Source organism: Salminus brasiliensis, chromosome 10 (assembly GCF_030463535.1).
Source record: "Salminus brasiliensis chromosome 10, fSalBra1.hap2, whole genome shotgun sequence".
In the NCBI taxonomy this organism is placed as follows: Eukaryota; Metazoa; Chordata; class Actinopteri; order Characiformes; family Bryconidae; genus Salminus; species Salminus brasiliensis.
The window spans coordinates 11,930,357-11,953,216 of record NC_132887.1 but is presented as its reverse complement, the minus strand read 5'-3'; the positions used below and the strand labels follow the sequence as shown (position 1 = coordinate 11,953,216).

Genomic DNA, 22,860 nt, shown 5'->3' with positions numbered 1-22,860 from the left:
TGCTGAAGACAATTTTAGTGTTATGGCTGGTCTAAACAGGCTCAGAGTACCAACACAAAAAATCCCCACACCATTACACCACCTCTATCAGCCTGGACTGTAGACACAAGGCAGGTTGGGGGCTGATGAGTGAATTGTGTGTTCCTAATAAAGTTATCTGTGAGTGTATTTTAGCTGTGTTACGGTTAATGGTGATTCCTGCCTGGTCCAAACTACTGGAGCCACTTCTAGTGTTAAGAACCTTCTCTTTTTTCCTGATGGTAACTCCCCATTAAGCTTCCTCTTGCTGCATTAAAGCACACAGCTTGTAGTTTGGCTCCATGCCTTTTCCCTCCTGTGGAGGCTCCGCTGTATTGAGAGCACTGTGCGGATTAGAGTGGGTAGTGGTGTCAGGCAGGGCATTGAAGAGCAGGCACTCACAGCTGGGTATGATACACACATGCTGTTAAAGCTCCAGCACTGAGGGAGACTATTCAGATGAGCTAGCCATTCGTGGACCTCTCCGTTGCTCTTGACCAAGATATAATGTTTTCTTTACAGCGATAAGCCTTCAGTGGGTTTGTACACTGTACTGAAACTCATCTGGAAGCGAAACGAGAGCCAGGCAATAAGTGATGCTCCGAGACACCCATAAAGGAAGAACCATTCTGTCCCTTACAGTCTAAGTCTCACACCAGTGCAAAACAAGTATCATGAAGCTGCTCAGGTGTGGGACAATAACTGTGGGGGGCACATCTTCTGACTTCATCTGGAGCTGATACTAATGACCCTGAAAAAACACAAACAGCAGTGCACAGATATTAAACTTTGAGTGTTATTAGGTGAGGAAGCTTTAGACAAACTCATCACGAGAGAGTGCTTGTGTGACTTTTTAATATGAATACAAATTACCAGGACTATTGCACAGTTAAGGCCTTTTCTCCTTTAGGGACAATAGAAAACATTTTCCTCAATTTAGCAAACAGGCAAAATCTCAACCATGCAGATCAGCCAAGAGTCTTGTGAGTGCTAGGAACTGTCCGTTGCCCGTTGTGCCAGCAACTAAATCACCAAATGGACAAAGTGGATGAAGAGGGTTTAGAAATGACATGAAATGTAAGAAAGAAGGCCAATCTTAATACACATTGATTTATTAAAGAACAATAATAATACACAAGCAACCTATACATCCGAACTGAAAGGTAAGTGATTAAACAATGACTGTATTAAAACCAAAGTGCTTTAAAGTAGATCAAAAACCATCTCACCATCAGTCAGTTGCACACATCTCATTTACACACAAGGATGTATTCACGCTACAACCCCAAGTTCTCAGAGTACAGTGCATCTAACAGTTACAATAACCAAACAATCAGTGGTGTCTTTAGCTTCTATGTCCCCTTGGCGAACCCCCTTTTTAGTACATGGGCACATGCGCAACACTCAAGACTGACTGACTTAAAAAATGACTACATATACAGAGACCGAACACCTGTCACTGATGACAAGAGGTGGGGTCACATACTGACAACACCTGGATAGACTAGGGAGAGAGAACATAATGTTCGGTAACATTAACGTAGGTGAAACTGCAGACTTACAGAAACTGAGCATGTCCACAGTATATGTAGGTGCTAGTTTGTTCTATGATTTGCTTAAAGGGAGGCATCCTTCAAGGAAGGTTGATTCCACAGCAGTGTTGCAAAATTGCATGGAATATGAGGCTAATAGTACAGTTAAGAGGTGACGCACTCAACGGACATGAGTTTCTAATGAGTTGAGAATGTGTGATAATGTAGGTATACCGAAAATGTGCAGACCACTGGGACTGGGAGCCTAGAGAGAGTCAGGAATTGCTGGAAAAATTAGGTTCTTTATTTCTGAAAAGTTGGCTTGTTGGAAAAGAAGGCTGCTGGAATTGAACAGTGGGTAGCTGACTTTTGTTTGCCCTTAATATGGCCTTTTTCTCTAGGTTAATCGAGTCTAATTGGTTAATCGAGTACTAAAAAAAAATAGCCAATAGATGATTAAGAGCTAATGCAAAGCTGTGGTTTGGTGAATGTGGCCCAAATTGGATTATAGCCAAAACAGAAACGTAATTTAATTATTAAAGTCACATTCTTTTTCAGCACCAGAAAATTGCAACCATTTTCTGTTGCAAGAGCTTTTTGAAGAAAGTGAGGGGGTTGGGTCAGACCCAATGGTTTTGCTTCAAGCAGGTAAGCGAGGTGAGGGATTCACTAGTTTTGCTATAAACACAAGACTAAATCTCATCATGTTTTATTTTTTTTAATGAAATGTTTACTGTGTTGATCTCTCTTCTGTTTTTTTCTACACGGCACTGCTTCATTTAAATCATCCAGTAGTCAAGAAAAGTGCCTTCCAGGGTTTTCTGTATGAACTACATGAAATTGTGATTTGAATAAGAGCCAGTGAAATGATGAAGGCCAGAGAAAAAAACAAAAGGCCAAGCATACAAACCGTTGACCTTCCTTTAACGTGGCAAAATGCTCAGTCCTTCTTTTGTGTTGCTTGTCCTGAGTGGTCTTTCTTTCAAATGCAAGAAAATGGCTTCTGGCTGCATTGAGGAATGGTAGAGGAAGGTTAAGAGCAGCAGGCTTCTTAGGTCAGATCATAATAGAAAGTCCAGATTTGCATGGATTAAACAGCCTGAGCAAGAAGCGGCAGAGTGATGAAAGGCCTGGCAGTGTAATTTGTGCATCTTTGCAGGATGTTTCCTGTTTGGCAGTGCAGAGCTTGACGGCAGTGCTCCTCTGTAGCCGCATCTCTGCATGACGAGGCTGCTCCTCAACAGCCTGCTGAGCGGAGAGGCCATCTCAATGACTGTGCAAAGCGGCAGCCTTTTGAAATTCCCCCTGCCAAGAACAAGAGACTGACTGACTCACTTTAGTTACAGCAAAGATTCAAATGAATGGTTTGAGGAAAATTCAATGTACAAAGTTGCTCTTGGCATTTTGGTGCCCAAACTTTAGGTTTATTATAAAACAATAAGATAATGGATGCTGTTACACTAGATGTCCAAATAGTTCTGGACACCCCTTAAAATGAATGCATTCAGCTACTTTAGGTTGCTTGTCTAGTCCCAGTTTAGTTTCCAGTAGGATAGGACTCTCTGAAGCAGATAAGCATGAACCTGTTGGCACCATGTTTAATGCCAGGTGTGGGCTGGAGAGGAATAGACTGATCCGTGAGCAACGTCATAAATGGTGCACATGCATTTTTCCAGCAGAAGTTGAGATTTATTCCATTGATCCACTTTATTGATTTCTCTTTTTTAACATATGTTACGGACTGGGGTACCCAAAGCTAAACGCTCCTGCTCAGCTGACTCCCCCACTAGCTGATTAATTCATTGTCTAGGGAAAGCAATTCTATACTGTGTGTGTTTGACTGAAGCTTGGAGCCACAGAGAGAGGTCAGCTGACCTGTGATCTGCTTCGCTCACTCTGTCTTAACGACTATTACTCCTGTTGCCAACTTGGGCCAGCACCAATATCGATGCCGCTGCTTCAGGCAGTTCAGTTTGGTTTCATTTCCTTCGTTGGTGGAGATGATTAAAAATTCACAAAACACCTTGTTGAAGGAGAAAACTTACAAAAATGGCACAGGCAGAGTAAAGCAAGTCACACCATTCAAAATAACCCCGCCATGATTCAAAAAGGAACCTTTGCAGTCACAGGTAAGTGACGTCATCTGAGCTCCCTTGGAAAACAGTGTGACCTACCACCCCTAACACACACACACACACACACATTAGTGATCTAGAAGCACATGACTGCATATCATCGTTGTGACATTATCATATTTAACCTTTTCAAAGTACAGCATACGGGGTGATGATACAGATGTGCAGATTTATAGATTTAATGAGCCAAGTTTTAGTTACATCAGCAAACTTATTTTACAACAACTGAATTTCATCTGTGATCCATACGGAACAAGTATGCTTGTTTTGCTTCCTGTTCTCTCAGATGCTCTCTCTTATTCTGTCATTTTGCATCTTTAGTTATGTGGTTAATGATCCTGCAATCTGGTTCCTGGGTTTGTGTTTTTGTATATTAAAAAATATATATATTTCATATGTCAGTGGTTAGCCTTGTTAGCTAGCCAACTTTTCTGATGTCAGTCTATTTTAAATTGGGCAGAATAAAGGATCAGTTATGGATAAATAAACAGTGAGTATACAACATACAATTGAGTACATTTAATTCACAAAGTGAAAATGTCAGTCACAATGAAACGTGTGTGTGTGTGTGTGTGTGTGTGTGTGTGTGTGTGTGTGTGTGTGTGTGTGTGTGTGTGTGTGTGTGTGTTTTTTTTACTGAATCAACATGTATCCCATTTCTTTTTACAACCCTTACCATACAGCTAACAGCTTCAAAGACAAAAGCATCCATATTCACCATTTTTGTTGGACACAATTTAAATTTGGCCTCCGTCTTTAACCCATCTATGCAGTAAACACATACACACTCGCACACAAATGCCTTGAGCAGTGAGGCTTGTTCTTTAGCATTGAGCTGTGGAGCAATGCAACTTCTTAGCAATTCTCCAAAATCTAGGAGAAAGCCTACCCTGGCTACAGTAGAGACACTCTAGAATAAACTCTTTTTAATACCCTTGATTTCTGAAGAAAAAGTGAATGATCAGGTATCCAAATACTTTTGTCCATATAGTGTACTTGATCATTTAGGATGGGTCTAGATCATCTTGCGCCTTCCTCAAGCTCCATCAGATAGACTTTCTTAGGTGGTCTCGTTCACTGCTGGACATTCTGTTGTCTGTAAACATGCTAACTGTTGGAATATTAAGCTTCTCCTCTTATGTATTAGCTCCATTTGCCTCCAAGGCTCTAATGCAACACTAAAGAGGCTGATTTCTAGCACCAAACAGGTCTTGATCGACTACATGTGGAGTAATGGAAAAATTCTGTAAACTATATTTTTAGCCAAACTAAACTTTTGCTTGGTTTGTTGTCCATCTGCCCTAAATTCAAGTGTGCTTTTACCTCAAGCGGCTGATGTCCGAGTAATGGTGTGAGTTTTCCTGTGATTTACTGTCAGAAATCCTAGATGACTACTGAAAGGCCAAAGTAGAGGACCTCCTGTTTTTGTGGGTTCATACTGGGACATTGCTCTTTGTCAGCGGATCTATGCCAAAAAAGCCCCTGCCTTTTGTTTCGTTATGTTGTTGTACGGACACACCCATGTTGGATTTAAACGGGGGGAGAGATAAACAGACTTTCTTGGGAAATTGTCAGTATGTGGGACGCACAGGGTAGAGGTCTGGTTTTGTGCTGCAATCACAAAAGAACATCTTTTTTCGCCTGAGTGGAAAATAAATTAGCATTAGCGTAGTAAGGACTCTTGTTTCAAATGCATTTCGTTTTGTGTTCTCAGTCTGAGGGAATACTTGCGAACTCATGAGCCAGTAGAGGTTTTTTTTTTTTTCTGAAGATACTTCTGCAGTTGAACAAGTAGATTTGTTTGCAGGAGTACAACATCCTTGTATGCTTTTAAGAGATAAAGCTAAGTTGTCTGTTTTTCCTCTGGGAAATCAGATGGAGCTTTAACAAAACCTTTCTTTATCCCTCACAAATACTCAAGCTGCCTGACTGCACCTTAATAAAGTCTGCAGTGAGGAGAGGTGGGTCACTGTGCTCATCAGCAGCCAGCCTGGATGTGCTTTAATTAAGACTTAACTAGACTTAAGACTGTACAGAAGAAGCCCATCCTTCTCCAAGTCTCGTATTTTACCATTACACTGCACTATTACTGCATTATTATTATTATTATTATTATTATTATTGCATCTATTAAAATCTTTCTCATCTGATGTAGACCATTATTAATTCTTTCATTAATTATAACATTTTGTAATTTTTTTTTCCAATTTAAAGGCGCCCTAGTATGTCAAGCTGTGTTTTCTTTGGCATAGTTGACTAATTGGATGTACTGTGACCATCAAACACTATTGTGTCCTCAAAAGAAAATCCAGCATGACCAACACAGGGCTGGAAAACGGGCCAATTCCAAAAACCCAAAGACTTTCATTTCGTAACAGTCAACTGACTCATTTCAAATGTACTGACACCCGGCCCATTAGAGGAAACCCTAGGCAAAGCTGGTGAAAGAGTAAAACGTGACTCCACCAGGAAAATATGTTGCTGAGACAGGAGAGCAGCACATCACCACCACTCTGCTACTTATAGGAATATGGGTTGCTACGGAATATGAACCAGGCCTCATAATAATGGCTATTCCTGTGCCAGTGTCTGCGGATAGGGAAGCTCAAACTTGGCATGTGGTGACGCAAACAGGGGTCCCTGCTAGGCTAAAAGCTAACACTAGCCGACATTAGCTTTTACGATCTCCTCTCTTCTCAAAAAAACAAAGTGGTCTACTTAACCGGTAAGACTTGAGAAAGCCAAACCCAGGGACAGTGAGCATGTCTACAATCTACAATATCTTCAGCTAGCTTACGGCAGGTCTTTTATACTTGCTTACATCAGGAAAATCACAGTTTAAAAGTATTAATATGATTCTTTTGAATATTATTAATAATAATAACAGAAATAAAATGATTTATTATTTTACTGTTGCAACCCAGCTCTCTGGTGGACTATGATGGAGTTAGTGTATCATTGGCACTGACTGCAGAGTGAGTATTAGAGGGAACTCTTACGGAGCCAAAGACCTTAAGCCATGTTTCCGCTGACTGAAAGGTGCCGGCTGTTTGTGGGGCTGATAGCTTCAAGCTGGTCAGGTAAGCAGCAAGAGGTCTGCTTAGCTGTCTAGTTGCCTTAGATGAATCCGGCTGCTGTAGCTTCTCAATGCAGTTGGTTTTCTTTTCCTCTCAGAAATGGCCGGGAGTCTTTTTGAAAAGCCTGTAAGAAATCAAGTCTGCGAGTCTTTTGTAGCGCATGCTTCTCTCTCCAGATGACTCAGGCTTCCGTTTTTGTAATAAAGAAGAGAGCAAGATACCTAATTTAGTCTGACTGCAGAATCAGAGTGCAGATTTCAGGCATCTAGGCTGGAGCTGTGGGCTGATTACTCTGACCTTAATAAAGTTAACTTTGGTTGAAGGAGATTCTGTACCTTCCTGCTGTGTTCTCACGCTGTGGAGAGGAGTCCATTTCTGTACAGAGCACCTGTCTGCTCCTCACTAAGGTTATCAGGTGCTCATCCTGTATTAAAAAGATAAAGGCTTTGTTCCCTTCACAAGCTCTGATCTTTCTGACTTGATGGTTCACATTTATGTGGGTAAATGATCCATATCTGTCTAGCATGAACCAACCGGGGCCCTAAAACGGCCCTTGTGGGTCCATCTAAATCAGTGAGGTCATGAGGGGTAGCATAGACTAGTCGACTAGTTCAGTATTTATTTTTCTAGCGCAGTATCTGATGTGCAGAGGTAGTGTACAGACAGTCGAAGAACCAGTTTCTACTGCCTGATGGTGCACGAAACCCAAAATACTTTATTAGTGTGGAAATACAATGTGGACAAAAGTATTGGGACACCTGTTTATTTATTGTTCCTTCCAAAATCAAGAGTATTAAAAATGCTCTTGTTGAAACCACCGTCTCTACTGTCCAGGGATTTTTGGAGCATTGCAGTAAAGATTGTATTGCATTCAGCAACATAAGGTCAGGCGTTAGTGAGGTCAGGCTGTTGAATGATCACTGCCCCACCTTATCCCCAACTTATCCCAAAAGTACTGGATGGAGCACCATCATTCGAGAGAACACAGTTCCTCTAGCCACGCCTGGTGTTATGCATGGTGCCAAGGTTCATGTTTATCTGCTCCAGAGAGGCCTATTCTGTTGATGATGCTTCTCTGCAGGGACTTGCAAAGCTGTGTGTGTGTGTGTGTGTGTGTGTGTGTGTGTGTGTGTGTGTGTGTGTGTGTGTGTGTGTGTGTGTGTGTGTGTGTGCGCGCGCGTGCATTTGCACATGTGTCAGCAATATGTACCACTTAAGGTAGCTAAATGCATTCCTTAGAAGGGGTGTCCACAAACATTTGCCCCCAAGAAGAAACCAACTCATTGTATTTTGAGTGAGACTTCACTGAAATGCAGCCTGCACACCAGACTGGGTGACGTTCCAGAACCTGGCATGCAAAACAGTCAATCCCTGTTAGGCATGTTTAGCCTGACCCACCTAATAACATTAACTTGTGCTACTCTTGTCGACTGTAGAGGGTGTGTTCACTCACCCTCGCTCCTAACGACTGCAACATGTAAATGAGTGTGAATGTTTATTGGTGCTTTTGCTATATCTTGCTCTGAAATGCTCTTTGGTGTGCAGATATGACTGCTGCTAACTACTAGCCTGAAGCTTGATAAGTATTTTTTGCGGATAGCCAGACACAGTTTACATTTTCTGAGAGGAGAGTTTCTGAGAAGCAGAACGTAACTGCAGTGCTTACCTCCCACCCCAGTATGCAGAATCTGCCACTGTTAGCCTTTATTAACCTGATACTAATGAAATACTTTCCATTGATGTGTGAAGCGCTTCTTTTTTGTTTATTACCATGGTAATGATGACTACCTTTTGGAACGACTAATTGGCTAGTAAAAAAGGAATAGTGGTGCAACCATAAAGCTGAATCCCAAATAACTGTCTGTTATGACAAGAAACTAAAGCTTCTGCACCCCAATAATGCACTGTATATCCTGAAGGCCAACTGGCTCTTTGTTTGACATGTAAGATCACGTTTAGGTATAGAAGCCACAATTTCCATGACCTTCATAAAGTGTCGGGAGCCATTTGAGATTCAGCCTTAGTAGCAGCGTTGACCTTCGTCACAAAGAGAATTCCCAGCCCTCTAATTTACCTCTATCTAATTTTCATTAGACAGAGATGAAGGTGGACCAGGGTTAGATGCATTCATGCTTTTGCAGAGTTGTGTTGCTGTTGCCATGTTAACACTGATTAATATAGAAAAGGGAAATATTTGTGGGTTGTGATGGTTCTTGTTCAGAAATCTGATAAGTATCCAATCTAAGACTACATCTCAAAGTGGTTCAGATCTGAGTTGAATGTTGCATTAAAGCACCGTTCTGCTAGAATTGGTATTTATTTGCTCCTGTGCTCCCCCTACAGTTGCAAAATATAATTGCTTTTCACACAACTGTTCTAAATACAAGTCATGCTATGACATTTATGGCAATTGCGTTTACATTTGTGGCATTTAGCTGACGTTTACATTTGCATTTAGGGCATTTAGCAGACGTTCTTATCCAGAGCAACTTACAAAAGTGCTTCGCTGTTTACTCTAGAACAACCTCAGCTAGTTTAAATAGACTAAAATTCAAAGAAACCTGCAAGTTTAGACTCAACTAAACACAAGTCAATAATGGGACCATAGTACTCTACTGTTCTCCCAAGTACTCTCTGAACTCTCTGGCAGCAGCTTCAGGAAGCCAGTGAAGAGAACGCAGCAGAACATTGAAGATGACCCGTGCCGCTGCATTCTGGATAAATTGCGGGGGTCTGATGGTGTGCCAAGGGAGACCAGCCAGAAGAGTGTTGCAGTAGTAAAGTCTCAAAGTGACAAGAGATTGAACAAGCACCTGGGCCTCTCTATAGAGGAAGGGTAGAATTCTATGGATGTTGTACAGGAGAAATCTGCATGACCGAGTTACGTTTGCAACATGACCTGAAACTACACCAAGGCTTCGAGCTTCTGTAGATGGAGTGACCAGTGAGTTCTCAAAGGAGGTGGCAAGATTGTTGAAGTCTAGAAATTCCCAGGATGTACAGCAGCTCTGTCTTGCTGGGGTTGAGTTTGCGGTGATGAGCCGCCGTCCATGAAGAGACATCAGCGAGTTCTTATCCAGAGCGACTTACCAGGTCACTTGTATTACAGCGGTGGGCCAATGCAGTGTTGGGAGTCTTGCCCAAGGACTCTGTGTCGCACACCCAGACTGGGAATCGAACCATGGTCTCTCACATGGTGTAATAGCTCATGGCAGCTAGTGGTTTAATCTGTTGCGCCGCACCAACCACCTATGAGCTTTCTTTCATGGGCAATGTGCATTTCTTAATAAGGTAAGAGATCCAAAACTGGCATCTTATGTGTAAAGCATGTGGGCTGAGGTGGTAGAGTAAAATGACATGATTTTACATAAGTATGACAGTTCTCATGTTGTGTAGCTTCACCAAGTTGCATAGTACAGTGGTAGCGTTCCAGCCTGGAGTGGCAATTACAGAGATCCCTTTTAGAGTCAGTGGAGATTCAAAAAGATCTTAGCTGTTATTTTCAGATAAAATGCAATGTGATGTTGCTTTAGGTAAAAAAAAAAAAAAGTCCCATGTCACCCTGATAACGTTAGCAAAGTCTATTGGATAACGTTGTTACAGGATTGTTGTTCTTGAGTACAAACAAATGAAATTTAGCATGAAACCTGTCCACTTGCTTGTGCATGTTAAGCTCCTACTTAACTGAATACTAGATGAATGGAGAGGTCTGTGGATGGGTGTCCCTTCACATCTCGGGTCAAAAGAAATAGCCGCTCCCTGTTTCAGCCCATTCCCAACCTCGTGAGAGACTATTGTTCTCTGATCTGCTCTGAAGCCTCTTTGTTTTCCACAGTCTTATCCATTGTTCTCACAGGAACATTTCGGTGTGGCGTGCTGCTGTTATGAAGAATCATTTGTTTTGAACATCCAACCTGGTAAAAGGGGGCTTTGTTTGCTTTTAGGGGTGGGGTTGGGGGTGGGCATGAATGTTACCAATTGAGGGGAGGGCACAAAACAATGCAGAAACGTCTCAACAAAAGAGGCACGCCACCCTCACACACTTACATAAGAGAGCAGGTTACATGCTGGCCGCATGCCTGTGAAATGGCTCTGGACTGAAAGCACGTGGGCCGCACATCTCCTCATCCATGGACTCCATGGTTGTTAGAGTAGCAGCAGTGGCACTCCTGAAAGCAGGCTAAATTATATAGCTTGTCAGTGGAAACATCCACAGTGTTGGGACAGTCAGTGGAGTGTGGTCTCTCTAACCAGAACATTAGGTCTGTGCTGATGTTCAGCAGAAACATCCTCTATTATCTGTCCTGTCTCTGAAAGCACAGGAAAAAGGAAAAGTCAGAGGAAAGTAACAAACACGTAGTTCTCTGGCACGGCTCCAGCTTCTCCTTAAGTCACTTCTTCTAGAACAAAGTATTTGGGTTCTTCATATTTTTTATAAGTGTCAGAAATGTTGACGTCTGTTTTACCTCTCCGAGAGGGGGGGTACAGGTCAGATTTAGCTTTTAGCTAATCCTAGGGTACATGATAACCTGTTCACTGGCTAATAAACCTTGCCTGAAGTGTTTCTTCTGCACTTTAACAATACTACAATGCAGTTTAATAAGTTATGTACCAATGATGTACCCTAGCAGACATTGATTACCCACAATAAAATGTGTTGTTTGATTAGAAGATTTTAAGGTATTTTAAGGTACAGTTGTTGCATAACTTTGCTCTGGAGGAATGATCCAGTGCAGGTGAATCATTACTGTGGACAGGACTGTGAGCACTGACTTGGACTTTGCTGCTTTCTGTTATGGATGCACAGGTAACAGCATCCTGCACTCTGCGGCAGACAGTGTGAGCAGCGCTGTGCAGAAGGCCAGTCAGGCCCTGAATGAGCGCGGAGAGAGACTGGGCCGAGTGGAGGAGAAGACTGGAGATATGATGAACAGTGCCCAGCAGTTTGCTGATACTGCACACAAGGTATGATACCCTGCTAACACTCTGCCCACTAGTCAGCCTGTAAAGAACCCATATGTTTTTCTATATTTACCTATACCATATACTTGAGGTGTGTGTGTACGTGTATGAGGGTTCTAACTGTTTAATAATCCCTCATTAAACAGTGTTTTTGGAACTGATGTATCTATAAATGGTCTCTTATGATTGGCTGCCACATGCAAAATCACTGAATCATAAAAAACAGTGAATTCAAAACAGGCCAGTTCTGCAGTTTCTATATAGTTTCCATGTATTGACTGTATGTACTTAGTCATGTGAAAGATTTAATGTATTTAACCCTCTGGAGTCTATGAACTCGCAGTGTTTCTCAACGTTTCCATTATTATCTTTCCGATAACGCAGTGCAGAAATACAGTTCAAATATTTCCTGAATTCGTGGAGCCCACCCTTTATTGCCACATCGTACGTGACTCTCATCCAAAGGTGTCAAAAGTATTCACAGTCATTACTCTGGTGTAGATACTAGGGTTTACAAAGACTTCTATAGAAGTTGAAGTAACAGGTACATATGTAAAAATGCTGACTTCAAAACTTAAAGTATAAAAGTAAAAGCAATGGAAGGAAAACAAATGCCAAAAGCTTGGGCCACGCCGCAGGGGTCTGTATATATATATATAGTTCTAAAAGTACAGATAATTGTGTGAAAATGTAGAATTAGAAAGTTCTATCTACTACAAATGGTCTGCATGATGGTGTAAGACCATCAAAGCAAGCTATTAAGAGAAGTCACAGGTTATTACAGACCCTAAGTAAGAGTTTAAGGGGTAAGTTGGCATATTAAGCGAAGGTTCACACCTCTCATTGAGAATGTACTCATAAATTAGACAATAAAAGAATGAGTGCTAGAGCCACTTTGCTAGGCAAGGACGTTGTTTTGAAAGCACGTGGGCTGCACATCTCCTCATCCATGGACCCAGTTGTTAGCGTAGCAGTAGTGACACTCCTAAAAGCAGGCTAAATTATATAGCTCAGTGGAAACATCCACAGTGTTGGGACAGTCAGTGGAGCGTGGTCTCTCTAACCAGAACATTAGGCCTGTGCTGAAACATCAGAAACATCAGCAGAAACTCTATTATCTGTCCTGTCTCTGAAAGCACAGGAAAAAGGAAAAGTCATGTTGGACAATAAAGAACTGAATGCTAGAGCCACTTTGCTAAGCAAGGACATTTTTTTTACCTTGCCAGACTTCGTTAAGCTCTCACTTTCTTCAGCAGACATTTGATTATTCCCCCTCCTCTCAGCAGAGGGGTGGGGAAAGGCATGCTTGCTTTAAAAGCCCTCCTATGTCACATTTCTCTCATTGAAGCGTACCCATCCATACTAATTGCATATCAGCAAAAGCACATTAGCTTAATTTGGTTTTGCACATCTAATGGGATTAAATGTCCTCCTGCCAACACTGTCAATGCATGTTTCATCCATTTACAACTTCTAATAACATTCTGCCACCCCCTTTGGGCTTCTTTCAGAAAGAGTGTTTTCTTACCTGCCGTTCTTTCATTAAAAAGGACATGCTTGAAGAGCTAGTGTTGGCCACAACAGGGGAGGCTTATTAATGTCTTTATAAATCTCGTCATATTCATGTGTTTTATGAAGATGATCACATCAACGAAAAGCGGGTTTGCTTAATGGTGATTTAGGTGAACAGTATTTCTGTGAACTGGCTTTGCTCCTACTGTTCCTTGATATGGGCTCTACTGATTTAAACTAAAAGCAAGAGAGACTGATTTTGCAATAAAAAGGCCCATAAAACTCCAGCATGGATTCTTTTCATTTAATTTGTCCACTTTTCTCCCCCACTGTTTACTGTTTCATTAGCTGTATTTCTCTCTGAAAGTGCATCTGAACCAAATCTATATTACTTTATTTTAAAGCTTGCCTTTCTGAGCAATTATTAACATTTATTCCATTTTAATTGTCCTTAAAATGTGAGAATGCACAAATTACAGTGAATAGAAAAGGTACAATGTTAAGTCTGAACAGGGAATTTTACATATTTTGTCCATTACTGTTAAAAATGTTAAGATCCCTGAGGAGTTTTCTGTGGTTCTTCAATTTGAAACTGTGGAGGAACCTTTTAAGGTGCTTTGAGGAACCTTGAAGAAGGTTCCTCTAGTTTTGTATTGACAAACCCCTAAAACTTCCTCAAATAACCTATATGTTTAACAGTGGTCAGATTGATTGATTGATTGTGTGTGTGTGTGTGTGTGTGTGTGTGTGTGTGTGTGTGTGTGTGTGACTTTGCTGCCCTCACTTGTTCACTGTGTGTATAGCAGCTGAGGAGAGCGCGGTCCGTCCAGCTGTGAATGAGATTGGTGTTTCTGCCCTTTCCATAATGAGCTTCCCACTGTGCCTGTTACAGCTCCCATTAATGAGATTAATGAACTCACAGATGAATGAGACACTTTGGGGATGGATGGGGAGGGGGCATCTCCAGAGGTTCTGGAAAAGCTTTTAAAACATTTCAGACCACCTGAACACTGAGCATTATTTTTCTGTGGCTGCTGAATTGGCCTTTCCATAGTTACTTACTGTTCCCCATTGGTCAGGCTTTATGCAGACAGAAATTCTATTCAGATTATTTAAATGCAAGTGAAAAGTCACACTAGTCGAATAGATCGGAGTTTTTAAGGATAAACAAGAGTGGCTTTGTTACGGCAAGTTTACTTAGTCAGGTCTAAAAGTATTTGGAATGGGACCTTTTTATTATTCCTTTGTTCAATTTGAAATTAAATAACGAAGATGTGACGTGATGTAAAGTGTAGACTTTCATATTTTAAGGTATTTAGCAAGAATGTTGCATAAACCATTTAGGAGTTACAGCCATTTATTTACATAGTCCCTCCATTCAAACTGACATATTTCTAAGGATTATTTTTTATTGCTAAGTTACTGCAGTTAATGATTGCCGGAGGTCTGGAACACATAGCCATAGCCATGCTTTTCACATTTTATATATAAATCAATTCAAAGTAATTCATATAAATAAAGAAGTATAAAGAACCGAAAAATAATTGACCAAAATTGAAGAGGCTTTAAAAATGCGATGATTCAAAATGCGAAGCTGAAATCCAATTTGAGTGGCCAGAGCATCCAGACTGAGACGCGTCTGTCTAAATCCGATTTTAAATGCGTTTCAAACCACCTTCAAATTTGGTTTGAATCCGATTTGCATTAATAAGATTTCATGTGGCTTTTGCTGTTCAGACTTCCAAAGAAAAAATACGTCTTTGGCTACGATTTGGGGGGCAGTCTGAACACAGCTAAGTAACCTTTTGTAGCACCTTTATTTTTGAAGAGATTCAATTTTTAACTAATTCATTCAGGGTTTTTTTTATTGTTGGTTGTTTGTTTGGTTTTTATAAGATGAGCATTTTCTCATCAAGCAGCAGAAAATACAGGTGTAAATCTTTAGGTGACAGAAGTGCCACAATTCTCTATGAAGTTTGTATAGAGTTAGCAGTGTTTGTCTGTGTGGGCTGACTTTCCCAGTCTCTCACTGCCTCTCACTGTTTCTGAGTGACCTCTTCTGTTTATCTCTCTCTCCTTACAGCTGGCCATGAAGCACAAGTGCTAAACTGTGCCAAACACTTTGCGGGCTCTGCCAAGGATGACTGGCACATGTACAGTGGATGGATTTAAGATTTTACCTTTTTTTTTTTTTTTTTTAAGAAAAGAGAAGATAACTGTTCTGACTTGACAATGCTTTTAGTTTTACATCCTCCTGACGTTTCCTGAAGAAAAGGTGAGTAGGACGTTCTGGTTCGCTGACTGAGTGACCACAGAAGCAGCTTCAGGCCACATTCTCTTCTCTGGCTCCTTGTGTGCAGCTCTTATCACGAACACTGTGGACTGGCAGAAGGGCACAGCTGTCTGGAAGACCTGGCCACTATTCCAAAGACATGTGGAAAGGGGGGGTGCTGGAACACATTTGGCCAGTTATACTGGATGTACCCAGGAAAAAGCGATGTGTTAGCCATGACTTAAGGATTTCACTTACTATATCTCTGTATATCTCATCATGTACTGTATCCCATTAACAATGTAGTATTTTTCAGAAACATTCAACATTCCATTTTTAAAGAGAGCTGAAGGCTATTTGACAGTATTCCTACTTTCACGACTAATATCTAATATGTGTAGAATATTTCCCCCAATCTTTCAAATATAATCAATATTAGTATATTCTGTGAGAGAATGGGTTTGGGAAAATGAGTTTGGGAGGTCCTAATAAGAAAATCCTATTTTTGTTGTTTCATAGATTTCCAGCCTATTATTCTGCTGCATATCAGCCATAACATTAAAACCTATAATGTCTAGTATTGTGTACATCCCTCTTCTCCAAGAAAACAGCTCCGACCCGTTGGGGCCACAAGACTTCTGAAGGCATCCTGTGGTATCCCTGATTCTCATCAGTGTTCCTCGAGTGCCCAAGATCCTGTCACCACTTCACCGGTTGTCCTTTGTTGGACTTTTTTTTTTTTTTTATTGGTACTGACCACTGCCCACCAGAAACACCCCATAAGACCGGCCTGTGGTTTTGGAGATGCTCTGACCCAGTTGTCTGACCTTAACAATTTGGCCCTTGTCAAAATGTCTCAGATTCCTAGGTTTTCCCATTTTTTCCAGAACATCAACTCTAAGAACTGTCTGTTTTCCAGCAGCCTATTTTATCCTGCCTCTTGTCAGGAGCCATTGGGATCAGATATCCAATGTTAGTCAAGTTATCTAGCAGTGATGTTAATGTTCTGGCTGATCAAAGATTTGTCTGTAAATCACTTTCAAACCCATAACTCAGAGCATACACTAAAGTACAGCTCTAAAGTGTTGAGGTTCAGCCAAGGTGTAGTCAGTCCTCATTTAAACCAGGCATACATAGATTGTGATTTCAGGCTTGATTAAGAAAAAACTGAACATTAGATAAAATATTTGGAATGTATGGTATGATGACCAGAAGGAAATGTTCATTTTCTACATCGGATGTGTAGTAGAGATCACTTTCCTGTGAGCAAAATATGAAAATATCACATTCTGTACCTTTAAACCTACGTTTAAAGTTGCCATAAAGTTGATCCTAAAGTCATCCACCGCAGTGAGATGTAATGTACTAGGTGGGAATGTGTAAGTGGGGATAAGTAACGTATGTTACCTACTAACCATGTGTACTGCCACTATGAATGGGCTTTTAACAGTGTATGTGATTTTCTTAATCCAGTAACAGTATGCGATGTACCTGATGTTCTTGAACGAGTGAGTTTTTTTTTCAGTGCCAGTGTTTGTTCATTTGTTTTAACTCTTAAAATGAGAATCTCATGAAAAAAATGCTTTTAAATGAGACGTTTGTAGAATTTGTAACATTTGTTAATGAGCACTTCATGGGCAAATTGTTGTTGTGGCGTTTAGATTGTTGGTACCTATAGCTCATTTTGTAACAACACGCTTCAGCAGAGACAGCTGCTGACTGTCACAACACTGTGTGTGTGTGTGTGTGTGTGTGTGTGTGTGTGTGTGTGTGTGTGTGTGTGTGTGTGTGTGTGTGTGTGTGTGTGATTCCTGAACTCGGCACGCAGTTTACATCTTTATCAAATCTTAACGAAAGCGCTAAACACGGTCATTATTGTAATAAAAGTGTGAAACACAGTTCTGAATGTATAATTAATGAACCCTTGCCCTCGCTGCTTTAAACATAAACCTCCTTCAGCTACGTGTCCATCAACTTTCTTGCAATGCATGAATGACACCTGCATTTTTTTGCTACCTAGCAACTTTTTGCTCTCTTTACGTAATGTCACCTGCTGCAAAAATACTAAACAGCACTTAACACTAAACACTAAATAGGAAAAAGTATTGGGACATTTTTAGTTTCTTCCAAAATCAAAGGTATAAAAAAGACAAGTTATCCTGCTTTGTCTCTGTTGTCCAGAGAAGGCTGTCTACTAGTTAATTTGTTTGTGATCAACAACAACATTAGTAGGTCAGGATGTTTGATGATCCCCCACCTCATCCAAAACTCCAACTTCTGCCAAAAGTATTGGATGCAGCACTGATCATCATACCAGAGAACACAGTTCCATGCTACACTGTGGCTGAATTCCATCATTAGAAGGGGTGTCCACAAACATTTGGACACACAGCGTATGTCGTAAATTCTGCACCATATTGGCTCCACAATTGGGATGTTTTTAGGTGTTCTGCGAGAGATCCCGTCTTTCTGACCTGTGTGAGAACTTTCTATTCAGAGCAGCTGCAGCTTTTTCTGGACCTCTCTCTTTCTGGAGGAGCTGGGTTCTTTTTTAAAAACGCTTTCATTGGTCTGGTTCCACCTCCTCTCCACTGTGCTACACTTTACTTACTACACTGCTGAATGCACTTTTAGTGGTGGCACACTGTTTTTGTGCCCTGTTTAGTGTGTCTGGAACCTGAGCAATTGGTCACATGGCACTAATTATATGCATAAATCCACAATTTGTGCTAAAAAAAAAAAAAGAAACATTTCATATATAATGTTCATTAAATATTACAAACAATTTTGGTTTCCATAGCTTACAGCGACAGCCTTTCTAAGCCTTAAATTGTTTGTTGTTTTAAAAAAAAAAACTCGTTGGATGAAAATGTAGCTACAGTTTTTTTTGTTTGTTTGTTTGCTTGTTTGTTTTCTTGGTTTTTTTTTTTTTTTTTTGGGGGGGGGGGGGGTGCTTCAGTTTACCCAGCTGATTTTTAGACATGCTTTACAGATGTGTATTTGAAGCCCTGTGTGAGTGGCTGCTGCTTTAAGCTCAACTTTGCCTACTACTGCTTCTCCCCTCAAACATGCTGAATGAACCGTTAAATGTTCAGGTCATTGTAGCAGAAATGTAACTTCCACTAGGTTTAAAATGAATATTTGATAATGTATTTGTTATTGATCATGTACAGTAAAGTTCTACAGTTTAGTGCTTTCCCTGCTTTAACCCGCATTGCTGTCTGCTCTTACCTTTGACTGTAGAAAACATGGACGCTGTGGTTCCATTCCCTTCCGTTTTATAGAAATGAAGCCAAAACTGTCCACCATGTTAAGGTTGCAACCAGAGTCTGTGCAGTAGGGGTCAGAGGCAGTCTCACCTACTCATTTGGTAGGGCCGCCCCCCTTCCCCCAGACCAACTGTGCCTCAGACTGCCTTCCTTAAGTTCACTGCACAGCGTAAAGGACCAGACCTTACCCTGGATACCCAGTGTATCCAGTAAGTGTATAACAGTAAAAGTGCAGGTTCTGAACTTCATTAAAAACTGATTCACATTTCAAATTACAGAACCTGAGCTCAACTCTGTGTACTGTGTTTGCCGCTGAGTTGAACCAAAGCTACTAGGGTCCCGTTTAACCCCCGAGCTACTGCTGTGAGAGAGTCAGCGGTCACTGGTGACGATTAAAAGAAAAAACAATAATGTTTTAAATGGTGTTATTTATTATTTAAATTTGTACACAACTAATTAGCTAGTTAAAGCACACTGCACAATACTTTGTACAGGGTCTATTAATGCAACCAGCAGCACAGCACAACACCACATTCTAAATATTTGTATGATTAGTCCTTTGTGCAGAACGGGAATGATGCAGGTCCTGCAAACACTATCTTCCAGCCAAGGCTGTCAATCTCTTCATTCCTTCTTATGATATAGCAAAATAAGGTGTTAATCATTGATAATAAATAAATAATAAATAGAAATATGCTGAAATTAGCACAGGAGAAGTTAGACAATGGAGATAGTAAGACAGTTTAGAGGAGAAAAAATTGATGGAAAATGAGCCATTATGTTACTGAAACATATGGGAATGGGCGGAGCTACACACCATACTGCAACCAGCCAACAGAGGCTCTCGATCTGTGGTGGCTTCAATTTTAAGAGATGTTGCACTGTCCATGCTTTTCTACAGTCCTTGGCTCTGACTAACAAACCCTTCATCAAAACATAAAGAGGGGGCGGAGTAAAATGTGTTTATTAATTTGTTGTTATCAGAGCCTTAAGTGTGATTAAGTGTTTCTGGATTTCCACATGCAGTGACTGCTAAGTGAGGGTCATCATTTTAATGATGCATGAAGCCATTAATCTTAAAACGCTTATAGTGCAACAGATCAATGCCTTTATAGGAAATGTAAACCAAGATCTCTTAGTAAGTTGACTTTGCTGTAGTCTCTACAATCTTTTGCAAAATGTAGTTAATTTAGATATGTATTATTTCCTGGATCATTTAGGCCCGCCAAGGTCCTCACAAAACCCTAACAACGTAGTGCCTTTGTCCATAAGAAACACTCATCACTCATATTGGTGGTGTTCCTTCATATGTTGGGTGTACAGAAATGCAACCCTGGTCTCAGTTGTTATAGTAAAATTTGTGAGTTTTACATCTGTTAGCATTTTAGTTAAACTGCTGTTAAGCTTTCCTTGTATCTCGTTTAGTGTAGAGACCCAGAAGGTGCACAGCTCATGAAGTGTTACCAGACCATATGATTTGTTAATAAACAGTTATTATGGTATGCTTGGTTGCTCACTGTGTCTATAAACACATGGTGTATAGCTGCAATATGGTGTCATTCATTTTGCCAAAGTTCACTATACATTCCTCCTTAGAGAAGACGGACCCTCTAGTATATCATTATATGAAACCCCTCGAGGTCTTGGTTGAACACGGTCATGTTTTGTAGCTTGAGTGATTTGTTTCCATCCTGCAGGTTGTTATTTAATCGCAGTAATAAATGTCTGATGCAATCAGTGGTTTCAATCTCATTTGGTCTCATTTGTTATTAATTGTAGTCTGTTTTATTGAAGTTCCACTGTTTTATTGAACACCCCCCCCACACACACACTCACACACACACTCTGCTTATATACACCAATCAGCTATAACCTTAAAACCACCTACCTAGTATTGTGTACGTCCCCCTCGTGCCACCAGAGAAGGTCTGACCAGTCGAGGCATGGACTCCAACAAAACCGTTGAAGGTGTCCTGTGGTATCTGGCACCAAGACATTAGCAGCAGTAAGTCCTGTAAGTTGTGAGGTGGAGCATTAACAGATTGAATCAGTGAGTCTTTGGTGCCAATGACTCTCTTCTGAGCGCTTTTGGTATGTACTGACATTGCATACCAGAAAAAAACCCACAAGACCTGCCGTTAAGTAGATGCCCTGACGCACATGAATGCACCTTTTGAGACGGGGCTCAACTCTTTCTCAAACTCTCCAAAGCTTTGTAGCTGGGTTCCCTTAATGGCCGTATGCACACAACACAAGTACAAGGAAGCTACAGAATATTGAGCTCATTGAAAAGTGAGTTCATTGAGTTGAAATGAATGGTTTGTTTAGGATCCACAGCACTGCTGGCCAAACTGCCCAAACTAATGTTATCCAAATCACCTTTAAAAGCACACTTTAAAAAATAAGCGCGTTATGGGGGCTGCTTTGAGGGATGCCCTAGAAGCACTAGAACCTTTGTTTCCATAAACAAAATGTTTGAGAATTGATGAGTGTAAAGAACCTTTTGAAGGTTTCAAGAACTTTCCAATGATGTAGGGGTTACACATGAACCTACTGGCACTAGGCCTAATTCCAGCGTTGGGCTAGAAGGGTAAAACGCCCCCAGCATTGAGCTGAGGAACAGTGGAACTGTATTCTCTGGAATGATGGTGTCCCATCCAATACTTTTGGGATGAGGTGAGGTAGAGATCTTTCAACATCCAGACCTCACTAACGGTTAATGTCACTGAACGCAATCAAAACTTCGCAACAATGCTCCAAAATCTGGTAGAAAGCCTTCACTGGACATTAGAGACATTTACTCCAACAAAAGCAGTATCAACTCTATAGGGGTTTTTTTATACCCTTTTTTATGCCCTTATCAGAGTGCTTTGGATCCTGTTATGCCTGATTGGTCTATATATGTGTTGTTTTTTTTCCTCCTCATTTCTTAACTCACTGTGTGTCAACATACTTTTGTGTCCAGCCCTTTTAGTTTCTGCATTAAGGATTAACTAATATATCATAAATATGTATTGAACAGCAGTTACTTCAGGAAATGGAAATTGAATGTAGCCTTAACACTCTACCGCTACCAAGGAAAGGTCAAAAATACAGAAGCAAAATTTAATAGTATGGTAGAACATGGTCTGCCCTTTTAATAGCGCCCTGGCATGACTTTCTGTTCCCCTCGGGAACTGCAAATACAATTCCTTATCCCCCTGGACTAGCCCCATCAATCACTTTGGAAAGGTTGACATCTGTGTGATGAATGGGTGCCACTAAGCTATATGCATTCATTAGAAGGAGTGTCCACAAACAATTGGACATAAAGTGTTATGTTCACATGTTTCCTTTATTGGACTGATTGCCTTTAGAAGGTCGCAGCACTTTGTGGGATCAGCAGGTTTCGACTCGTTCAGTTGAACGTGGCAGAAATTGCCTTAAACACCAAACTGATCCCATTGGTTATTTCAGGTTGGACATGCTTGAAAACCGATGAAGACTAGGAAAGTCTGAAGTTATGTCCCAAATGGTGCCCTAAGCCTTGCTAAGTCCTCAAAGTCCACACAGACTTGACATGTAGGCTCTGCATGGCAAATCAATTGAATGATTGTGTTCAAAAACAAGCCAGTTAATTTATCCACAGTGGGACAGTTTTGGATCAAATTATCAGTTAAAGCTGTAAATAAAGCTTTTTTACTCACATATAATATCTGAAAATCTTTCTGCTATATTGGCCAGACAGCTGTCAGAAGCTCTCCACTGTGATTGGGCCTCATGTGAATTTTGACTAAGCCTTTTCTGAGTCTCCATTGCTGTGGTCCTTGCTAATGGTCAGCGTTCGTGAGCATGGCTTTGAGAACTGGGACACACTACAGCCTCACGATTCTCAGATACACACACGAGTGTGCCTTTTAGGACCAGACTTAACTCTTTCTCAAACTCCCCAAAGCTTTGTAGCTGGATTCCCTTAATGGCCGTATGCACACAACACAAATACAAGGAAGCTACAGAATATTGAGCTCATTGAAAAGTGAGTTCATTGAGTTGAAATGAATGGTTTGTTTAGGATCCACAGCACTGCTGGCCAAACTGCCCAAA

The 22,860-nt window shown here is 40.9% G+C and overlaps 1 protein-coding gene across 1 annotated transcript in view; it reads left to right on the top strand.

The window, feature by feature from the left end:
- stxbp6 (syntaxin binding protein 6 (amisyn)) overlaps positions 1–17,317 on the top strand; it is a 72,151-nt gene extending 54,834 nt beyond the window's left edge. The window contains exons 5-6 of the mRNA XM_072689223.1: positions 11,570–11,727; positions 15,320–17,317. Coding sequence (XP_072545324.1) covers positions 11,570–11,727; positions 15,320–15,343 — 182 coding nt within the window. The 3' untranslated portion in view covers positions 15,344–17,317. The remainder of the gene's footprint in view (positions 1–11,569; positions 11,728–15,319) is intronic.
- The last annotated feature ends 5,543 nt before the right edge of the window (positions 17,318–22,860 follow it).